This window comes from Jatropha curcas, chromosome 1 (genome assembly GCF_041381405.1).
Source record: "Jatropha curcas cultivar XTBG-Jc1 chromosome 1, XTBG_Jcur_1.0, whole genome shotgun sequence".
NCBI classification, from domain to species: Eukaryota; Viridiplantae; Streptophyta; class Magnoliopsida; order Malpighiales; family Euphorbiaceae; genus Jatropha; species Jatropha curcas.
In genome coordinates, this window is record NC_143151.1 from 34,328,109 (window position 1) to 34,349,975 (window position 21,867).

Sequence of the window (21,867 nt, forward strand, 5' to 3'; positions counted from 1 at the left end):
TAGTTTTTTTTATTTTAGATGAAAGTACTAAAGTGTTAGAAAAATCATAATTTGGGGATTTAGTTGGTTTTTAAAAAATAGAGGTACTTATGTTTAATTTGACTATAATTCACGTGTCAATTTATTTATTTTGAAGTCGACCTTGATGGGCCAAATCCGACAAGCCCAGCAAAATTTGAAACCCAATCCCAGTCGCTTTTCCTAAAACCCTAACCCCTACCATTTCCTAAGACAGAAGCTGTCTCTGAAAGCTCAAGGGAAAGCTTCTTTTGCGATCAATTACAGAACAAAAGCTACTAACAAAATAAGCTTCTCTCTTAACCAGTTACCAGCTAAGAGGAAGCTAATGGCGCAAAAGAAGCAAATATCAGGTGCAGCAATGGGAGACTTCAGGGAGTTACAAGAGCTAGCAAAGCATCACATAGATTCATTCGATTATATGGTGGAGAGAGGATTGGAAGTTATGTTGGATAATATCAAGCCTGTCGAAATTCATGATTCCTTCACCAACACCAGTCTCAAATATATCCTTTTGTTCCACTATGTTTTCACTCTCTTCTTTTCTATTGTTTGGTTTCTTCAAATTCATTCATTTTTCTTAACTGTTGCCCACTGTACTTGAGTAATCCTAAAGTGTACGAGCCTGTAAGGGAAGCTTTGAGAACGAAGATTAAACGTTTACTTCCTTTCGAAGTCAGTTCTCTCTCTAGAATTGCTTTCTGTTCGTCTTTCAGTTAATTATCGGGCAATTGTTTTTTATTGTATTATTTTGAAACAGTGTCGACAGGCGAAGGTTTCTTATTGTGGAAAGTTCGAGGCAGATGTTTGCTTCGAGTATCGTGGCAGACCGGTAATAAGAGAAAAGTATAATTTCGGTCAGCTTCCTATCATGTTAAAGGTTGGTGATCTTTTGGTTAGTTTCAACATTTAATAGAATGATGTGATTTCAAGTTTGTAATTGAGATTTTAGCTGTTGTGGTAGTTGTGTATTAACTGCTTTTGTTTTATTTTTATTTATTTATTTTTATGTCATACGTGATTCTCCTTTGGTTTGGATGCATTGGGTTTTGCCCGACTTGAATAGAGAAATTCATGGGAGGGGAGAGAACTGTGTGGTTAGTTTCATTTGCTTGATGCAGCTTATTAGTTTGGAGTGCAATTGAAGAGCATTTGTTGCTTTATTAGTAAGTGTCATTAATTTGCTTCATCTTTCAATGCTACAAAAGCCATCGGACCAACCCATTAATCTTGCTTTTGTAAATATAGAAGTCTCATCTTGTTCTGTTATGATGCCAAATTGCCAATTGATCAATGGTCAGAGTTAAGTTTTTGCTGCCTTTCCTGTAGTGAGCTCCAGAAATTCAGTGGCCTGATGTACTGAGGCATTGATATTCGAGCTCTACAGCCTGTAAGTGGAAAAAAAAATTCACAATTTTATGGCAAGTGCAAAAGATGAATCATTGTCAACATAGCTAACTGTTCATTCACATGCATATATAAGCTGTCTGAGTCTCCATGTACTTTCTTGTTTCTGTACTCGAAATATGCACTAATTACAAGTTTCTTAGGGTGTGTTACTTGTAGAAACAGTTTAACTAGAAAACAGAAAATGGAAAATGGAAAATGCATGCACGTGGTAATAATAAAAATTATATTTTAATTTAAAAACTTCAAAAAATATTATTCATAACTTTCATAATTAAAAGAAATAAAATATTATAAAACTGAATTTAGAAATGTTTTATTTAAAATTTTTGAATTTTTATTGTTGATTATTTATGATTATAATACTATTATTTTTTATATTTTTGTAAAATTTTTTAAAAATAAATGATATAATTATAATTTATTTTTGTAATAATAAAAGTAATTACATATTAAAGCATAGTTTAATTTTAAAAAAATATATATTTGATTAAGTTATTTAAATATTTATTTTCCAATAAAATCATTTTGTAGAAAAAATTGTAAATGTTACAATATTAATTATGAAATGTAATTTTTTTTTTCAATGGAAACAGTTGGAAAACATGAACGTTGTTATAAAGGAAAACAATTTAAAGCTGTTTTTCAAATCTTAATTAAATTTTGGTAAACTGGAAAACTGACCGATTGAACACAAAACTTTGTCTTCCAGTTTTCCTGAAAATTTTACTAGAAAACCACTTCAGTTTTCTACAAGTAAACAACCCCTTAGTTTTCCATTCTCCTACTCTTTTTCCTGCACTGATATTCTAGCTCTACACCCTGTAAGTGAAAAAAACAATTCACAATTATGTGGCAAGTTCAAAAGATGAATCATTGTCAACACAGCTAAGTGTTCTCTCACATGCATATGTAAGCTGTCCCCATGTATTTTCCTGTTTCTGTACGCGAAATATGCACTAGTTTGCAAGTTTGTTAGGTATCCTTTCTCATATTCCTTTTCCTTTAACCATTCACTACAAATCCTCAAATATATTTTGATGCAGATTTGCTATTTCAAATTTTTTTTTGGAGACTGTTTTTTTTTTTGTCATAGTTGTCTTGTTGGTGTCTGTAACATTGTTATTCTAGTGAGACATGTGTTTACTTATATAACAAAGGTTCATTATATGCATATAATTTATGGATTCATAATAGTCGATGTTCAAATGATCCCTGGTATGTTGGGTAGTATTGCACAGAGAATGAAAAGAAAAATATAAAGGTTGATTTTTATAAAAATAAATAAGCAGCCCTGCAAGTTTTTTAACTCATTGTTTTCATTAGCAAATAATGTATCCAAGATGGTAGGATTCTAATGGTTTTATTTGCTTGGATATTAACGTGCTAAGTGTATCTGAACAGTCAAGGCTCTGTCACTTGTATGGTGCTGATTCTCAAAAATTGGTTTCCATGAAGGAAGAGTCATCCGAGATGGGCGGGTAAGTTATCATCTTTCTTATGAATTCAATGCATCCTTCCTTGTACTTCGGTGTTGGATCCCATTATTTTAATTAGATGCACATGTTTATTATGCTAGGATTGGCATATGATACTCTGGCGATGAAATCAAACTACACCAAACTACCATAGAAGTTTTGCTAGTATGAAGAATCACTACAAAATAGTAGCTCTAGTTTTGTAACTAGGCTTGATGTGTACCTTATTATATATTGAAGTGTTAATGTAAGATGCTTGTCGTCATGCAAGTTCAAGAGTAACTTTTTGTCCATTTGCTTGACATCATATTATAGTTGCAACACAATAAATGATTTGTGTGGTTTATCTTTATGATAAATTTTTTCGGGTCTATATGAAGGATAAGACTATACATCTGTGTACAGAAAAGAAAACCACATTACTATACTAGATATATTTGCTTTGTTTTACTTCATAACACCAGCATCTCTGCATGGATCATGCATATGAACTTGGTGAAAAACCAGCCTTTTCCTTTTAAACCATTGAAGTGTGTGTCTTAAATAATTCTTGACATATTTGAATTGAACTTTGAGGATTAAAAGGATTTTTTTTTTTTGTTTTTTTTTTTTTGAATGCTTAGACTTTTCTGTTTAGTATGAATACATAAGATCTTAATTACTCAAGTCTCATAAAAAGAATTTGATAGTTTAGACTAAGGGTATTTTGTAGAGTTCATGAGAAATTTTGCATATTAGGGTTTTAGAAGTTCTTGACAGCCTCTTCTCCAAATATTATATAACACCCCTCTCATGGGAGAAATTCTTAGATAGGTTTCCTATCTCTAACCAAACGGAAAACGTGAAAGAATTAACAGGGAATAAGCATGAAAAAAGCAAGTTGCTGAGGTGGATTTATTTCATTGGGTGGATCTACAGCTGACATGGTAGATTAAGCCTACCTAATAATTTCTCCTCTTATGGATATAGCATATGGATTGGAGCCCTGACTGTGAAAGCTTAAAAGAATATTATTAATATGATCAACATGGTATTATTCTTGTGCTAAAACTCAAAAAGTCTGATGCCTATTTAATTTATGTTCATTGGCATTATAAGCTTCGCACTATTTGCTTTTTTATTTTTTTCATTGCAAGCTTTCTCTATTCTTAGATCATCTATTGTTAGGATGACCTTTGAGTTTGGTGGTGAATTTCCTTTTAGGAGACACCTTTGTGTTTTCCTTTTTTTCAGTGAAAACTGTTCCTTATCAACCTCTGCTTTCTTTGATTTTTTAATTGATGTTTCTTTTCAATGTAATATAGGTACTTCATTTTGAACGGGCTTGAGAGAGTTGTTCGATGTCTAATAATGCCAAAGCGGAACTATGTAAGTGTGGAGCTTTTAAGTTTGTACTTCTGCTGTGATAGAGTAGAGGTGCTATGGCAGATATTTTCCTCAGGCAGAGTTTACCAATTCTGCTCCATGGTCATCAGCTTGATAACAGTACTTCCACATTATAATTGGAAAGAATATAACTACCGCTTTTAGAACTTAGCTGTGTTGTTTCAGAAAAGTATAGTGCTTTAAATTTTGGAATGCTGTTAAATGTGTTTCGGAAGAAAGAATAACATTTGCATACATGTTTTTCTTAGAATCTTCCAATAACATATTATCATTTTCTTCTTGTTTTCTGGTTTTATATGTTGCATAGCATAACTGAATTAGTATTTCACGTTTCAGCCAATGAGTATGGTGCGGGGTTCTTTTCGTGATCGGCGGGAAGGATACACTGACAAAGCTGTCGTCATAAGGTTCTTACTCTTGCTGACTTCTTCTTGTGTTATTGGTACTGATTCTGCATACTTCTCATCTAATCTTATAATAATATATGAAGTATTTGGTTGGTTTTGGTAAAAAATTGCTTTAAGATCCTTAATACCTAATCCTTACTCTTGGTGCTCAATGATTGACTGGCCTTTGAATCATGACTGAAAGTAATGCGTTCTCCTAATGTTTTCTCCTCCACCATCCTTCTGAAATCCTTTTCTTTTTGTTTTTCTATCAAACAACAATAGTGTGCTACAGCACTACCTCTATGGCCTCTCTGGTACTCCCATTAACCATTTAAGGTAGAGGCATACTATGAAATAGAAATTTTTTGTTGATTCTTAATAACTTATGGCCTTGAAATTTTGGTAGTTCACATCCAGATGCTGTTTATTTCTTTACCTTATCCTCGTATTTTTCTTCCATGTAGACTATAGAATAATTGGTATTTTATTAATCTAAAGTTGCTACTCAAATCTTTCGTAGTGCTTAACAACATCCAATTCAGCCTCATGATTACTATTAACAACTATCATCTCATTATTTTGTTTGCTTTAACTTTCGTGTGAGTTGCACTTGAGTTGCTTTGATCTAAAAATTCAACTCAAGGCGTCAACAAATCTGTGCCAACTGATCAAATAAAGCTCAGCCTAATGAAAAGTACATTACCCAGCCTACATTGAAAATATATATGGTAACTGACTATGAAAAATGATGTCGCAGCAATTGATCAGTTATTTGATAATCGTGCACCAGTTACTTTTTCTATGGGAATTGGTGTTTTACATCAAATTAAGTGTCTTAACTAGATAACTAATTGGTTCTAACTGAAAGGTGCCTCGAAATGCCTGCACAAATTTGAAATTACAATCAGCAGTCTTAACTGCCTTGTCCTATCGGTTGCTATTAGGACACTTGTTAATTGCCATTGAATTCACATTCAGAATGATACCCTCTGAGTTACATGCCTTACTGCATCATTCTTATTCTGCTATACTTTTGATTTACATTCCAGGTGTGTACGAGAATACCAATCCTCATTAACAGACCAATCTTCAGTAACAGTTAAATTGTATTACCTCCGTAGTGGAAGTGCAAGACTTGGATTTTGGTGAGCAATTCTAAGTGTTGTTGCTAGAGTACCTGTTTTTGGCTTGCGTTTATGAAACCAAATTGAGATTATTCTTTTCAATTTATTTTCCCAGGATACAAGGAAGGGAGTACTTGCTTCCTGTTGGCATTGTTCTGAAGGTGTTCTGTTATCATACTTTCTAATCTGTAGTCATGCATTTCTCTTTCCTTGGAGACTTTGTGTAAAATAACAGTTACTTTAGATATTAATCTTACAAAAAAATTACAGAGTTGTCCTTGGAAGATATGGTCACTTACTTTCTCAGAAAGTGGGGGGAGAAAAGTATGATGATAGGAACTTAAAATTTCAAATTATCCTGCTCTGTATTAAAATAATTGAGTGGTGTGATAGAAAATGATTTAGAACATTATAGTGTACCATTGGATGGCACATACCAGTATCGGGTAGATGCATCAATACTTACCTCCTCGGTGCTTATTTTGTATTTGGTGCTTGTTTTAAAAGAATTGGTGCTTGTTAACAGGCACTTGCTGAGACTACTGACTGGGAAATTTATGAGAAGTTGACATGTTGCTTTGATGAGAAATATGATAAGACAAAGGGAGCTGTTGGCTCTCAGTTTGTGGGTGAAAGGGCAAAAATTATTCTTGATGAAGTTCGAGGCTTATCTCTTTTCACTCAGACTGAATGTCTGCGGCATATTGGTATTTGCCATGGTCATACAGCTAACCTCATTTTTATGTTTTCTAACTCAGTAACTAATGTTACTTCTGTTCCTTTCACAGGGGAGCACTTCCAACCTGTCATGGATGGGCTGGAAAAAGAAAGTTTCTCTAATGTAAGTTCCATTCAGCTCCATACGCTCCATCTTGTTTTGTCTTTTTAGAGGAGGGGGATGCAAAACAATTTTGGTCACATCCTGTGAAGCAAGCTTATGAGATTTATTACTTGGAGTGTCTTTCTGCTGACATTTTTTTTTTTTTAACTTTTGGCAGGTTGCCCATGCAGTTCTAAAAGATTATGTATTTGTCCATCTTACTAATTATGATGACAAGTTCAATTTGCTCATGTTAGTACAACTCTCTCTCTCTCTCTCTCTCTCTCTCTCTCTCTCTCTCTCTCTCTCTCTCTCTCTATCTCATAAGTTTGTCCCAGCCAGTTACAACTTTAGGAATATCGCTACTTTCTTTATATTTTGTGCTGTTTCTCATGCTCAGATTTGTATTTGACTTTTACTTCTTTAGCTTCATGTTGCAGAAACTGTTCTCTCTTGTAGACAAGACTTCTGTGGAAGACAACCCAGACTCCCTGCAAAATCAGGAGATCTTACTTCCTGGACACCTCATTACCATTTATCTCAAGGTAGAAAACAAGTAGAATTGGTATCTCTTGAAAGAGAGGATTTTTATTAACCAATTTTTATAGAGGTTAAGCATTTCAGTTGGTTTGGTTTGAATTTTGTAAAACTGAAATAACCAATTTTTACTAGAGAAGAAATTGAACTGAACAAAATTTTATAAAAACTAAGCTGAAGCAAATAACGGCAAAAAAAAGAAAAAATTTTAAAACCAAACCTGAAACACTGGACTAACCAAAATTTCAAATATTTTTATGTAATGAACATATGTGTATATTAAGGTTAGGTTTTTTTGGTTGTGTGTATGTGTGTGTGTATGTGTGTGTGTATATGTATATCTATGTATTATCAAAACCCAACCAAACTAAATGGGATTTATTCAAATTTAAAAGGAGGCCCAAACTGATTTTTAAAGAGCTGGACAGAAGAAAATGAAATGCGTTTGCTTTTTCTTTTTCCTTTTTTTTTCTTTAAACCAAAATAGCAGTCACCACTAAGATTTTAAAATTTTAGATGCAGTGGTTACGGGAGACATTAATTCTATCTTTCAAGTGAATGTGAGAAGGGGATATTATATGTTGTTAAAATTATATATTCTGTTCTTAATTTCTTGATTTTCGTATTTTCCTGAAGTCATACATCCAGAGAGATGTGTTTGTGTCCTGATGTCTTGAGCAATGTCCTGGTTTGCTTGGCTACTGTCCAGTTACTGTGAAATCGTGCTCATCTATTATCATCTGATGACGGCATATGATTAAGTTCCAATAATTGTGACATTGACGTAGTTATATTATGCATAATTATAGGAGAAACTAGAAGAGTGGCTTCGTAAAGCGAAAAAAGTTATTCAAGAAGAGATTGAAAAAAACAAGAAGCTCAATTTTTTGTCAGGTATATTTTATTCTTTCATTTTCTGCTTTTATATGATTGGGTCTCTCTCTTGCACTCCTCTATTCCCTCCATCTCCCACTTTCCATCCCTTTCTTATTTGAAAGTGCAACTAATACTTCCTTTTTTTTTTTTGGATCCCTCAAGGAGGCTCGGGCATTTTTTGTTGTTGTTATACAGGCTACTGTCCTCACCTCATATTTCAATGTTATTTATTATTCATGCATTTAATGCCACCGTTTTTATATAAGTAGTATATATAATGCATTTGCTTTCCTGGTCCCACCTATTGTTTCTTTATTCTGTGAGTTTAGTGGCTTGGCTACAAAAGTAGCTCTCCCCTCCACCCGGTGCATTCTTGAGCAACATGCGGAAAAACTTTGACTACTATCACCAAAAGGAGAACACCTTGTTTATTGGTGCTTTACAAGAATCCAACTCATCTAGAGAGTGACTTGTTTTGACTATATTGCTGCAGAAAAGCTGATATACATGTTATGGATCGAATTCATTGTAAACGTGAATTCAAGTCCCTGCATCACTGGTTTTGCATTGGGATTTGATGATAAATGTGAAAGTTTGTGTATTGAATTGTGGAGACATCCCAGGTGGTACCAGGTTCAGTTTGACTCGGTTGGGACATGGAGCAAAAATCTTAGACATGCTATCCTCACCATTCATTTGGGTGGGTTTAGAGGGAACACAAATTTCGGAGGCAATTCAAATTTCCTATTTCGGAATTTTGAGAAATTGGATTTTCAATACTTGTATCTGTTTCAAACACTGGATACATAGTGAACAAGTAATTGATTAACCTCTTGTGCAGTTGTTGAAAGTTGTTGGCAAATGGCTTATGAATAAATTGGGGAGATTCTCAAAGATGATACTGATTTCCATTTTTGTTGCTTGGGACGATGCAGTTTCAGATGTCAAGAAGGTTATGGATAAGAATCATTCGTCATCAGTCAGTTTAGCTGTGGAGAATTTGCTGAAAACTGGTAGACTGATAACACAAACGGGCCTAGATTTACAGCAGGTATTGATAGACCAGACTGTTTCTTTCTTTCTTGCCTCTTTCTCTCTGCATGCATGTACCTGGATGTGTCCCTCTGTCGGATGACTAGTTGTAAGTGGAAGTTGAATAGGTTGATGCAATAGTATGAGATACAATACAAAGGCTCATATATGGGTTTGTCACATTTGCACTCTATAGTTGAAGCATAAAGCTTTTTATGTGCAGTTGTGCACCGTCCTACATGATACATGCTTATGTGTCTATGATTCTCGTTTGTTTATTGAATCAACTTGGATGGATAGTTAATTATCATGCTTCTTGTTTTCTTCTTTCAACTGTAATCAGTCTTTAGCCTTAACAATACATTCATGTTTGCATTTTACTAGTTATATGAGGATTTCAGTTGGATAATGTGGGCATAATTTGCTTGTGTCTGTTATTTGTGATCCATTAATGGGGTTTGTTGTGATTCACTAGAGGGCTGGTTACACAGTTCAAGCAGAGAGGCTCAATTTTCTACGTTTTCTTTCTTTTTTCCGTGCTGTGCATAGAGGGGCTTCCTTTGCTGGATTGCGTACAACAAGCGTGCGGAAGTTGCTACCTGAGTATGCACATGCCAATTTATGTGAAATTTACATGAACTTTGTTGTAAAATTCTTTACGTTCACATATAGTTATTTATGTATGTTTGTGTTAATACAGATCTTGGGGTTTTCTTTGCCCTGTCCATACACCTGATGGGGAACCATGTGGGTTGCTCAACCATATGACTCGTTCTTGTCGTAAGTCTAACATTTACTCAAAATTTTTTTCTCATGCATTTGTTTAATTTTCTAAGAAGTTACAAGAATGCCCATCTATTTTTCTTTTCAGCCTCTTTGTTTCTCCTGGCAGTTGAGCTTCTTATTTAGATCTCTTCACTGAAGTGTATTTTTCTGTTCTTCAGTTCTCGTTTAACTTTGATTTAAAGGAAAAGCAGTGCATTACAACCTCTCATAGCAATGCTTAGTGAATCATGATGGGGATTGGTTAATTACTTGGCATGAATGATTATTAGTAATTCTATTCTTATGTTGTCATGCTTCAGTTCGTTATCTTTCTATGCAAATCACATATTCTGCTTATTGTAACTTACATGACAAGGACAAGTTGATGTGAACTTGGTCACTCAAGGACATTTAGATTGTATCTAATTTTAGGTTTGCTCTGGATATCACTCATAGATTGTATCTAATTTTAGATTGTATTCTTACTTTGTGGGATGTCATGTATATCAGGAGTTACTTCATACTTTGATTCGCATGGAGCTGTTAAAGATTTTTTTGACATGAGGAAGTCTATCCTCGGCGTTTTGACTGGTCTCGGAATGATTTCTTCGTTGCCAAAGCTTGTTCAAGCTGGGCCTCCTCAAGTTCTTTCTGTTCTTTTAGATGGTCGTGTCGTTGGCTCCATACCTTCTAGTGAAGTTGAGAAAGTTGTTGCTCATTTACGAAGATTAAAAGTGTCAGCTGCTTCAATGGTTTGTTTTTGCCAAACTTCTTCACTAGCTTTCCCAGTAGATTTCTTTCTCCTTGTCATTTATAAATGATATCCTGCAGATTCCTGATGATCTGGAAGTCGGATATATTCCTTTGAGCATGGGTGGTGCATATCCTGGTTTATACCTATTCACATCTCCTTCCAGATTTATTCGTCCAGTGAGAAATATTTCTATTCCTGCTGATGACAGTCGAAACATTGAACTTATTGGACCATTTGAACAGGTACAAGAATATTTGCATTTATTCCTTATTTTGTAGCAATAGCTTTAGAAAAATTCGGGCAATGATCGTTGGGTAAACTTGCTCTTGGCTTGAAGATAGGACTAAATGCCTACTTATAACTGACATGCTTATGTATTTGATATTAGGTGTACATGGAAATAAGATGTCCAGATGGTGGCAATGGTGGAAGAAGTGATGCATTTCCTGCTACTCATGAAGAAATTCATCCTACTGATATGCTGAGTGTGGTGGCTAACCTAACTCCATGGTCGGACCACAATCAAAGTCCCCGAAATATGTACCAGTGTCAGGTGTATATTGTGCTTTATTGAGGGAAGCCCTGTTTACAGTCCAATAATATTTTTGTTGTCCTTAACTTTGCTTAACATTGACATTTTATTTCTATAATTTGTTTATTGTAGATGGCAAAACAAACAATGGCTTTCTCTTTACAATCTCTTCGCTTCCGAGCAGATCAAAAGCTATACCATCTTCAGGCATGGCTCCTGTATTCATTCTCCGGATTTTTGCTTTTGTGATTGGAGACTTCGCTCTGGAAAACTTTTCTGGATATGCTTTCTTTTTGATGATTATATGTCCACTAACTGCCCTATGCCTATCTTGTGCATAGTCGTACGTTTTTTTAACCCATTGTCAGTTTGAATCTTCACTTTACCCTAAAATACCTGTGTCGGATAAGGATTTTTGGACATGGGTATATGATACATTGATGATTCAAATTAATATGAACAATTTATTTAATTTTGGAAATGGGCAAGTTTGACCTCTGGGCCAGTAATCAGCTTGAATATCCACATGAAAGTCTGAGTTACATAGTTTTGACTTTTTGACCTTGTGTGTAAAAATGAATAACTACTGAGTGACATGTTTTACCAAGTTGGATTAAAATTCTTGAGCATACCCACAAAAACCTCTACAGCTGAGAAGCAAATTGGCCATAAGCCAGAAGGTGGTTGAGAGCCGACATCCTGACCTTCAGAAATAAATGTCGCATTTACTTCTCTTCCCTTTGCCTTGTGTATGTCATTATTTTTGTTACTATTTTTGCTTTTCACTGGTGTGATTAAACTACCATGGACATTCACAGACTCCTCAAACTCCCATTGTTCGCACAAGTGCATATACAAAGTACTGTATAGATGAGTATCCAACAGGGACTAACGCAATAGTTGCAGTGCTTGCTTATACAGGGTAAGTATTTTAGACAAGCATGCATAGTAAAATCATCGTAGTATTTCTAAATACAATTGTGTTTTGTCTGCTAGATATGATATGGAGGATGCCATGATTCTAAACAAGTCATCTGTTGAACGTGGAATGTTCCATGGGCAAATCTACCAGGTTTGCACGTAGTACCCACTATGCCTTAGAATTATTCATCATTAAAGTTATTGTTGTGGTTTTCCCACTATTGGCTTATTTTTATCTTAGTGTCAACTTATATTGCTGGAACTTCTTCATTTTCCATTTTGTTACTTGGATAACATTTCTATCAAAGTTCTTGCACTTTCCTAACTATAGTGCCTTCATCTTTGAGTGAATGATTTTATAACATTTCAACTGCTGATTGTAGATAAAAATTTCTTGCTTTTCCTAGCAATATATATTTTTGTGTTGTTATAGTTTGTTTTTTCACGCTGATACTTGTCATTATTCTATTTGGTTATTTTGACCTGTCCCCATCATCCTTTGAGTTTCTTCTTTTGCTATTCTTTTTGCAGACAGAGACTATTGACTTATCTGAAGAAGGCAGTAAGTCTGCCCGAGCCCAAAAAATGTTTAGGAGAAGTAACATTGATAGGTCATGGCACTCAGTGATCGATTCAGATGGACTTCCATATATTGGCCAGGTTAACCTTTTTATTTCTGGTTTCTCCACTCTTTGCCCCCCACTCTACCCTTTTATTCTTCTAGGTTGATCCTGTAAAATTTCTGATGACGAATTTCCTAATTTAAATCCAGATGATACATCCAAATGAACCGTATTGTAGCATTTATGATGAAGTAACAAATACAACGAAAACCAATAATCGGAAAGGTTCAGATCCTGTTTTTGTTGACTATGTTGCTGTTGATACAAAAAACAAGAACAACATTCAGAAGGTAAGTTCATATCTTTCATCTTGGCTGCACAGATTAAAAAAAAAAAAAAAAAAAAAAAAAGAACATAATAAAAATAAGCAAATGGGAATCAAGTGGTAGGAAAATATGTTTAAAGAAGATAATTCTTTTGCATTGTTTCATCTATTATTTTTCAAAAGTGTAGTTTTAGTTCTCTGTTATTGCCTGAAACCGAACCTAGAACTAGAGTGATACAAATTCAGCTAGCAAGAAATCTAAATTTTGTTTTGCTCAGAAATTTGTTTGTTTGCTACCGGTTATACAATAATTTATTTTTTCATGATATGTTAAATATACATGCTATCTCATTTAATATGTTTCACTTATTATTATTGGTTAATTCTATTTCTTTGCTTGAACAGGTGAACATACGCTTTCGACATCCCAGAAACCCTATCATTGGTGATAAATTTAGTAGCAGACACGGGCAGAAGGGTGTTTGCTCTCAATTATGGCCAGACATCGACATGCCATTTTCTGGAGCTACTGGAATGCGTCCTGATCTGATTATCAATCCCCATGCATTTCCTTCAAGAATGACAATTGCTATGCTTTTGGAATCTCTTGCTGCTAAGGTATGGTAGTGGCAAAAAGAAATCTTCAAATTGGTATTATGTGTTGTTCCTTTGAAAATACAGCATAAGTCACTATATTTCTGCATTAGTGGAATATTAGCATATCTTATTTGGCAACTGTCTGGAAAATAATTGATGGACACTTGAACACTTAATGTCTCAGGGGGGTAGTTTAAATGGAAAATTTGTGGATGCTACACCTTTTGCCAATTCAGTTAAAAAAGCTGAAGGGGGAGACAACAAGTCAGATTCTGAATCTCTTGTTGATGACCTTGGTGAAATGCTTAGATCTCACGGGTTTAACTACCATGGTGTAGAGGTGCTTTACAGTGGGGTTTATGGAACAGAACTCGCATGTGAAATATTTATTGGGCCTGTTTATTACCAGCGCCTTCGTCACATGGTATCAGACAAATTTCAGGTCAGAGTTCTTTTCAAGTTAATCGACAGATGACATTATTATAATTGAAATTTCAGCACTTGCTCTTCTATGAAATGTTTTAGTTTCTTACTAAGCCTGTATTTGGAACTTGTTTGCAACTCCATTTGTGTTCATCCACCAACTTACATGCCTAGCGGAAGTTGGTCTTGCAGTGAAAGAATATATTTGGCTGATGATCATGATATATCCTGTCTTGCAATTGACATGTAGGTGCGATCAACGGGAGTTGTTGACCAAGTCACTAGACAACCTATTAAAGGAAGAAAGCGTGGTGGAGGTATCCGTTTCGGAGAAATGGAACGAGATGCCATGCTTGCTCACGGGGCAGCATATTTGTTGCACGATAGGCTCCACACATGTTCTGATTATCACATTGCCGACGTGTGTTCTATATGTGGAAGCATACTCACATCATCATTCGTCCAGACACAAAAGCGGGTGGTTAGGGATATTGGCGGCTTACCCCCAGTGAGGGCTCCCAAAAAAGTGGCTTGCCATGCATGCCAAACAAGTAAAGGTATGGAAACTGTTGCGATGCCTTACGTCTTCCGATATTTGGCTGCCGAATTAGCAGCTATGAACATAAAAATGACTGTCCAGCTAAGTGGAGCTTGAGCATAAACCTACTGTCATTTCTCACCATTACTGAGTGTTGGCACAATTTTGCTTTGAGTTTTGGTGCAAGAGAAGAGACACGGGGAAGGAATTTAAATTAGTTTACTGTACATGTATTTATCTTGTTGTAAGCAGTTTGTAACGTTGAAACTCTTAACGTAATAGTCAACAACTCCCTGAAATTCTAAATATTAATTTTACGAAATTAATTATGCTTAAATCGGTATCAAAATTCTATTGTTTAACAAAAATAAAGACGTACGCCCAATTAAATTTTTTTTTTTTTTTTATTTTGATGAAATGTTATTTCTAATTGAATTATGATCTTATAGAATGTGACGTTTCACGTTAGCAAATAGTCAATCCTTCCAAAAATTATTAGAATTATTATTGCGTTTTAATCAATAAATGTAAATATTATCAATTAGATTTCATATTATGTTTTGTATTAATGAAAATATTTAATTTATATATAAATATTACTATCATATAGTTCAAATGTTGTCAAAATGTAATATAAGTAAATAAGTGCATAGCTTAAAATTTTTAATTAATTTTACTCTCCTAAATTTTGTTTATTTTAATTGAAAGACAAATTGTTTATTCATATAGCCAATTAGTTTTGGTCACTTGTCATTGAATAATTAAAATTGAAAGCAAATCAAAAATTTAAATAAAATCAAACCTAATTGAGCCAAAAAAAATTGTAATTAGTTATATTTATTGTTCTTTTATAAAAGCCATTTACATATACTTTCCTTCATGTCTTTCTTTCCTCACGTTTTAAAAAATGCATCAGTCAGATTCTAACAGCCGTAATTTAGCCCTCAAATTTGTGCCAAGGACGAATTATGTAGAACTAGAAACCATGAATACAATTGATTATGATAGTGTAACTAACTTCTAAAGAGAGCAAAATGGATAATCTAAAACTGATCCCAGCCGGCAAAACAAGACAAAATTTTTGTCAAATGGTGTAATTTCAAGGTCTAATCCAATATATAAATGTATATTCTACGATAGATTGAATATCTGGACTGGCCAAGTGTTCTTCCGACCATCCAGACCAACTGTATTAGTTTCCATGGAAACATCAATGCTCCGATGTTGAGCAGCGCGAACAATGCTGATTCGCAAATGGATTTTTGCGGCAGGGCATGCTTCTGTACCAACAGCTGCTGATCTATCAGCAAGGAGTTTCCCTTGTGTCATCGCTATCGGTTCTCGAAATGTGAGAATTGTTTGGAACCAGTGCGTTTTGGGAGTGTAGGGAGACGTGGATAAAACAGCCGGCGTCTCTTTGCAGAACCTGGATGTAAAACCAGTGTCGAACCACAATACAACCCCATAGCACCATGTTGCTTTAGATGTCGTTTCACTGGTGTTGCTAGCCAAACTGTACTTTGGTTCCAACTCAATACTTGCTGTGAAGTCCACTTCTTCAGGGTTCATGGTTGCCAGGTCAAAAGTCTAAAGCAATTGGAACGTATGTTAAACAAAACAAAAATGAAGGCACTTTCCCAGTCAGAAAATTCTGAAGATCTTTTTCTTTTACTTCTTCCAAGCTAAAAGAAAGGATGAAATTAAATGGCACCACAAGATGCCAACAAGTATGCATGATTGAGAAAGGGGTAAGAAATGGTCGCACTAAATACGTTCAGGAAAAAGAAAAGGTTATTGAAACATGAACAAGAAGGAAACTTTCATGTGTTTGACCAGAATAATGAAACAAGAATTCTTATGAAACTGTGGGATGGATCTTAATTTAGTCACAATTTTAAGGATGAGTACTAACCCGGAGAATGGCAGCATTAGTCACTAGATTGCAATCATCCACAACATCAACAATAGGAAATTGAGCAGCATCCTTAACAAGTTCTTTGCCAATGCTAGACATATTGAAACCATAAACGTCTTTCCAAAATGGAAGACTGGTACCACCTATTCCGAATCCTGCAGCATACTTGTAGTTCACAGCAAAAACAAAGATTAGAAGTGAGTTTCAACTATGAATCTGAGATCGCGTTGTACAAGCAGCAGAAAACAGAAAATAACTCACAATAGTTGCGGTATCAGGGAGAATGGCACCTCCAGGCTTCAACCATTTATCTCTTGCAAAGAGCACTGAGCTGAGCATTGACTCATAGAGTAGGCAATAACCCATCCATTCACTCAATAACACATCAACACTGTGTGGTTCAATTTGTGCAAATTTATCAAGATCCTCAACCATACCTTGAACCACCTCTATTAACCCAGTACACCGGTCATTGCCTTCATTGCTACGCCATAGGCCATTGTCTTTAGCAACCTATAGTTATGGTAAGCAAAGGGGGATCAGAGCCAGAGGAAATAAAGGAATTAATGGAACTACAAGCAAGGAAACATACCTGAGTTGCCACTGCAGCCATCTTCTCACTGGCTTCAACTGCAATCACTCTCGAAGCCCCTCCTTGGGCTGCAAAGAGACTGTGTGAAACAAAACAAGCAAAACACAAAAGTAGCTCATAAGATCATCTTGTATCGTGAATGTCTAGAACATATCATTGATTTACATGAACAAATAGGTGGTTCTAAATTCTTGACATGGACAACTCCTGATTCAGTTAACAAATTCTATCAGTTATGCAACCAACCAGATAGCCACTTCAATCAATGGCATGGATCCAAAGTTAGCCGGTAGCCATCTATACATTCTACTTGCACGCAAAGTAAGTCCTTTTTTTTTTTTTTTTTGAGACACCATCCAGAGTCACGGAGGAGAAACAAAGGGTACCATCTATTAAACCTTTTAGCAACTCTGAATAAATTTGAAAGATAGATGGAAGAATGCTTTATAAAATTTCAGTCACATGGAGGAACCAACTGGCTAGAGTTTTGCAGGCAATCAAATGACAGATTTCAGAAAATACTGCAGCACTTTCTGCACCAAATTCCAACCATCTCAGATGATTGATAACTGCTCACTCTCAACACAACCGCCTAAGCTGGCTATCACCTCAAAAGCCAATGACACCTTTAACAACAAGGATCGCCAGCATCCTTCAAACATTGCAGGCATAATTTGCAGTGCGAAAGTGAAATATGACCTTATCAAGCTTTTACCTTTTGTTAAACTTCCAAAAGTGAGTCCTAGGAAGTCAACAGCACTATGATACAGTTTATATTGGCAATTAGAAAATGTGAGGACATGAGCTCAAAGATTTTGTGAATGGTGAAGAGTAGAGCCATTGAGAATCCACCAAAGACAAATTAGGATGTGAAACAATAAATCTAAGATGAAGCATAAAAAAATGCAGAAAAGGAGGGGGAAGTCGGGGAAGTTGAACTGTGCTTATTCTACTAAAGACATACTGCCAACTCACCTTAGTATGCCAGTTCCACAACCTACATCCATCACAACAGAACCAGTAAAGAGAGAAGGATTTTTTAATATTGCTTGCCTATAAGCATCCATTCTTACCTGCATAAAGTATGTAACAGTCTCAACAGTAATGTTGTATAATCTACAATCAACTCACATATTTTGCAGTTTAAAACCATATACTGGTGTGAAACATTACAATTAAAGCTTAGTACCTTATCACTTATCATCTCTCTGTGGATACCAAATGAACTATAAGAACCGAAATAACTCTCATTGACTTTCTTAATATCCTTCGAAACAAGATTTAAAAGGCCTTTGGAAACAGAGGCAACCTCTTTTATTCCATTTTCTTTAAAATTGTCGGAGCAAGCAGCAGAATTGTCATCTGCAAGACAGATCTCTTCCATATTCCCCAAATCTCTCATCAATTCCTCTTTATCTACTGATGCATTATAATCGTCTTCACCTTCTTCATCTTCAGCAAAACTGTACAAGAGTGAATCATCATGCAGAAAAGGTTTCAGATATTTATCATCATCCCATAAAAGCTTAACGTTCTCAAGACTGCCCGTTTCATGTAAATGACACTGTAGGTCATGGTTGGACTTGCAGCTGAGCCCACAACTCCAACATCTGTTTTCTGCCACCTGACATCAAGATTTGAACTTTAGGGTTAAAAATGAGTTGCAAACTTACAAAAATTACAGCAACATAGATAAAATTTCTAATTCTCAACTTTGGATCCCAAGAATTTAAAATAATAACATAACCGATTAATTTAGCTTAGTTCCAATTTAAAGAGTCAAAAAACCTTCCCCTTTCTTTTGTTTCCAATTCTTAGCAACCACAAATAACCTCAATCACAACACAATTAAAGAGCCAAACATAACAGTTTATCCAATGCAGTTCCAGTGGTGAAGATTCAAAATTTTTTTATTCTTCACTTCCTCGGAAACCAAACAAACACATTGATAAGCAGTAGCAACTTACCTCAGAGCGTACATAGTTAATCAGCTTGAATGAACTGTAAAAATCCAAGTTCAAATCTTTCCTTATCCCCTGAAAATCGAACTTATGAGTTGCAGCGCAGTGTTCAAGTAACTCAATGCATGAACTGTAGTTGGAATCACAGAACAAGCACATAAACTTCGAGTTTGAATCCTCCTCTCCGTCATCCTCTTTCCAATCTTCCCAATCCCCGTTGTCTTCTTCTTCTTCTTCTTCTTCCTCTTCTATTTCTTCTTCTTCTTCTTCTTCTTCAGCTTCTCGTTCGATCATATTGATTTCCTTTTGATGGTTATTGGCCATACTTCGTCCAGCAGAGAGATGAAATATGCCAATATCAGTTTAACTTCATTAAACCCTAACAGAAACCCTAAAATAAAAGACGTGGGAGTATTTTGCCTTCTATTTTATTTAATATTTAATAGCTTTTACTTACCAGATTTAATACGGCATCGTTTTATCTCTTTTAAACCTCTCTGCGACTTCTCTCTCACTTAGGGTTTTACATGCTTGTTGCTACTACGTTTGTTTGTGCATTTCTCCTGCTGGAATTAAGATTCGCTTTTTTCTCATACAAGACTTGTTTCAAAAAGAGGTGAGTTTTTTTGTTTCATCACCTGATTTTCAATTCCCATGTTCTATTTTTTCTGTAAATCTATTATCCTGAAGAGAAATGGATACACTGTCACAGCTCAAAACCCATCAATGGTGTTATCATTCTCTCTTAGATGCTTGTCGATAGCAGCAAATCAGAACTCTTTTACCGTGTCTTACCTTATAAACACGTGTGGGTTGTCTCCAGAATCTGCATTATCAGCTTCTAAACATGTCCAATTTGAAACCCCAGATAAGCCTGACTTGGTCATATCCTATTTCCAGAATCTTGGATTCTCAAAAGCGCACATCTCTAGTATAATAAGAAGGTATCCAAGAACGCTGTCATCCAATCCTGAGAAGTTTATTTTCCCTAAAGTAGAGTTTTTTCGGTCTAAAGGTGCTTCAACGCCTGATCTTGTAAGAATATTCGTTTCCAATCCCTGGATCTTGAAAAGAAGTTTAGAAAACCATTTGATTCCTACTTTCAATTTCTTTAGAGACTTGTTACAAACTGATCAGAAAACCATTTCAACTATTAAATTGTCTCCTGGTATTATGGCTCGTCGACTTGAATCTGAGATGATACCTAACATCAACATTTTGCGAGAAAATGGAGTTTCTGAAGCTAATATCTTGTTGGTGCTTCGTTATCATGCTCAAAAGCTTGGGAGGGATGCGAAAATGTTTAAAAAGATTGTGGATGAAGTGAACGAAATGGGATTTGATCCTTCGAAATCACAATTTGTTTTAGCAATCATAGCATTGAGGGGAATTAGCAAATCGACGTGGGATGAGAAGGTGGAAGCTTATAAGAGGTGGGGTTGGTCTGATGAAGATATTGGTACAGCCTTTGGGAAGTATCCATGGTGTATGACAATCTCTACAGATAAAATTATGGCAGTAATGGACTTCTATGTTGACAAGTTGGGATTAGACTCTTCTGTTATTGCCAATCGCCCTGTGCTACTTTCACTGAGCTTGAAGAAGAGACTTCTTCCAAGAGCTTCAGTTATTCAGTATCTGTCATCAAAAGGTTTGGTTAAAATAGATTCTCGTATAGCTCGATTGTTCGAGATGACATAAAAGTCTTTCCTAGAAAAGTATTTGAATTGTTTTGGGGAAGCACCTAAGTTATTGAAGCTATACAATGATAAACTATTAGATATTGGAAAATGACAGGGAGCTCAGCAACAGGGAAGACACAGATTCAGTTGTGTTTTTGATGCTATGAAATTTGCTGTCAAAGACTTGCTTTGGCTGAGTGCAGTTAATTGATGATATCGAATGCAACTGCGACTGTGTTCTATTTTGTTAGATATCTGGGATATGATGCCGGAAATAGACCGATTTTATATGTCTCCCTGCATAATGTTCAAGCTCAAAAATTTTGAGGCATATATCAGTTAAACAAAGAGAAGCAAGTGTTTTGTTCAATCTCAGTATGAATGTATGATTGACATCTTCTGTTGGTTCTTGTCTTGGTAACTGTCATTCTTGGTTCATCTTGTTTTACCTCATTATCATCCTTTCAAACTTGTTAGAAACTATGGTTCCACTTCTTTTGAAAAGAACTCCTAGGCCACGGAAGAAGACGATTCTCCTGGTAGATGATCACTCTTGTTTTTTTTTTTTTTTTTTTTGGGTAAATGGGAAACACAGTTCACAAATAGTTAAAGAGAAGACACTTCAAAATAATTTATGAATCGAACCAAAACGAGGAAAATTTTGATTTCCTTAATTAAAAATAAAATAAAATCTTTATGGTCACGGATATCTCTTAGTTATACTAAAAAAAAAAATGAAACTAATGATCTCGAATCGAATCGATTTAATTAATTTTATTCTGTCTTAGTTTTAAATTTTATAATTTTAATTATTCAGTTTTAAAATACTTTCGTTCAATTATTTCATAGTACTTTAATATAACTATGTTTAGATTGATATTATAACGATGTCTGAATGGGTAAAACATGAAAGGAAATAAAATAATAAAAAAATGATAATTTTTTCTTTATTTAATAAAGAAAAAAAATTAAATAAAGATGGGGAGAATTAATACTCATATTTCTTCTAAAATATTCACTTTTAAATTGAAAAAAAAATATAAAAATAAAAATCAACTAATAAAGAGAGAATAATATTTTTTTTTCGTTATATTTAAATTTTTTTTAATAAACATTGTGATAGTTTTTGTGAAAAAATTGAAGATAGTAAAAAAAATGCAGTTAAAAGAAAACTGAAAAATATAAGGAAAACAAAAAAGTTATTATTCTTCTTATTATTATTATTATTATTA

The 21,867-nt window shown here is 34.8% G+C and overlaps 3 protein-coding genes across 5 annotated transcripts; 2 read left to right on the forward strand and 1 right to left on the reverse strand.

Moving 5' to 3' along the window:
* The first annotated feature begins 216 nt into the window (after positions 1-216).
* NRPA2 (nuclear RNA polymerase A2) lies at positions 217-14,822 on the forward strand. Of its 3 annotated transcripts, none has more exons than XM_012213314.4 (27): positions 217-524; positions 614-693; positions 779-898; positions 2,830-2,906; positions 4,208-4,271; positions 4,626-4,696; positions 5,728-5,823; positions 5,918-5,963; positions 6,329-6,509; positions 6,591-6,643; positions 6,801-6,874; positions 7,050-7,167; positions 7,969-8,053; positions 8,971-9,086; positions 9,543-9,670; positions 9,768-9,847; positions 10,343-10,584; positions 10,664-10,828; positions 10,975-11,139; positions 11,251-11,325; positions 11,937-12,040; positions 12,115-12,190; positions 12,571-12,699; positions 12,812-12,952; positions 13,333-13,545; positions 13,709-13,966; positions 14,198-14,822. In XM_012213314.4, the coding sequence occupies exons 1-27, from the start codon at positions 347-349 to the stop codon at positions 14,600-14,602; spliced, it is 3,540 nt and encodes a 1,179-aa protein (XP_012068704.1). In that variant the 5' UTR covers positions 217-346; the 3' UTR covers positions 14,603-14,822. The 3 variants fall into 3 exon arrangements, with proteins under 3 accessions (XP_012068704.1, XP_089579128.1, XP_089579127.1); XM_089723002.1 differs by lacking the exons at positions 217-524; positions 614-693 and adding exons at positions 1,348-1,408; positions 3,005-3,068; XM_089723001.1 differs by lacking the exons at positions 217-524; positions 614-693 and adding an exon at positions 1,348-1,408.
* Positions 14,823-15,421: 599 nt separating this feature from the next.
* Positions 15,422-19,372, reverse strand: PRMT3 (protein arginine methyltransferase 3). The gene is made up of 7 exons (XM_012213313.4): positions 18,960-19,372; positions 18,182-18,616; positions 17,968-18,065; positions 16,993-17,071; positions 16,662-16,913; positions 16,398-16,565; positions 15,422-16,072 (listed from the first exon to the last, which is right to left on the reverse strand). Exons 1-7 carry the CDS (start codon positions 19,275-19,277, stop codon positions 15,617-15,619), a joined length of 1,806 nt encoding a protein of 601 aa, XP_012068703.1. The 5' UTR covers positions 19,278-19,372; the 3' UTR covers positions 15,422-15,616.
* Positions 19,373-19,473: 101 nt separating this feature from the next.
* LOC105631252 (hypothetical protein) lies at positions 19,474-21,094 on the forward strand. The gene has a single exon (XM_089724811.1). It carries the CDS (start codon positions 19,608-19,610, stop codon positions 20,652-20,654), a length of 1,047 nt encoding a protein of 348 aa, XP_089580937.1. The 5' UTR covers positions 19,474-19,607; the 3' UTR covers positions 20,655-21,094.
* Positions 21,095-21,867: the final 773 nt, after the last annotated feature.

Excerpts from the sequence above, each read along its gene's own strand:
- NRPA2 (XM_012213314.4), top strand. The coding sequence starts at position 347 with ATGGCGCAAAAGAAGCAAATATCAGGTGCAGCAATGGGAGACTTCAGG. Across the intron at positions 10,829-10,974 it reads TTATTGGACCATTTGAACAG|GTGTACATGGAAATAAGATG; the intron begins GTACAAGAATAT and ends ATTTGATATTAG. Across the intron at positions 12,191-12,570 it reads TCCATGGGCAAATCTACCAG|ACAGAGACTATTGACTTATC; the intron begins GTTTGCACGTAG and ends TTCTTTTTGCAG.
- PRMT3 (XM_012213313.4), bottom strand. The coding sequence starts at position 19,277 with ATGGCCAATAACCATCAAAAGGAAATCAATATGATCGAACGAGAAGCT. Across the intron at positions 18,066-18,181 it reads GAGAGATGATAAGTGATAAG|GTAAGAATGGATGCTTATAG; the intron begins GTACTAAGCTTT and ends TACTTTATGCAG. Across the intron at positions 17,072-17,967 it reads TGTGGAACTGGCATACTAAG|TCTCTTTGCAGCCCAAGGAG; the intron begins GTGAGTTGGCAG and ends TGTTTCACACAG.
- LOC105631252 (XM_089724811.1), top strand. The coding sequence starts at position 19,608 with ATGTTCTATTTTTTCTGTAAATCTATTATCCTGAAGAGAAATGGATAC.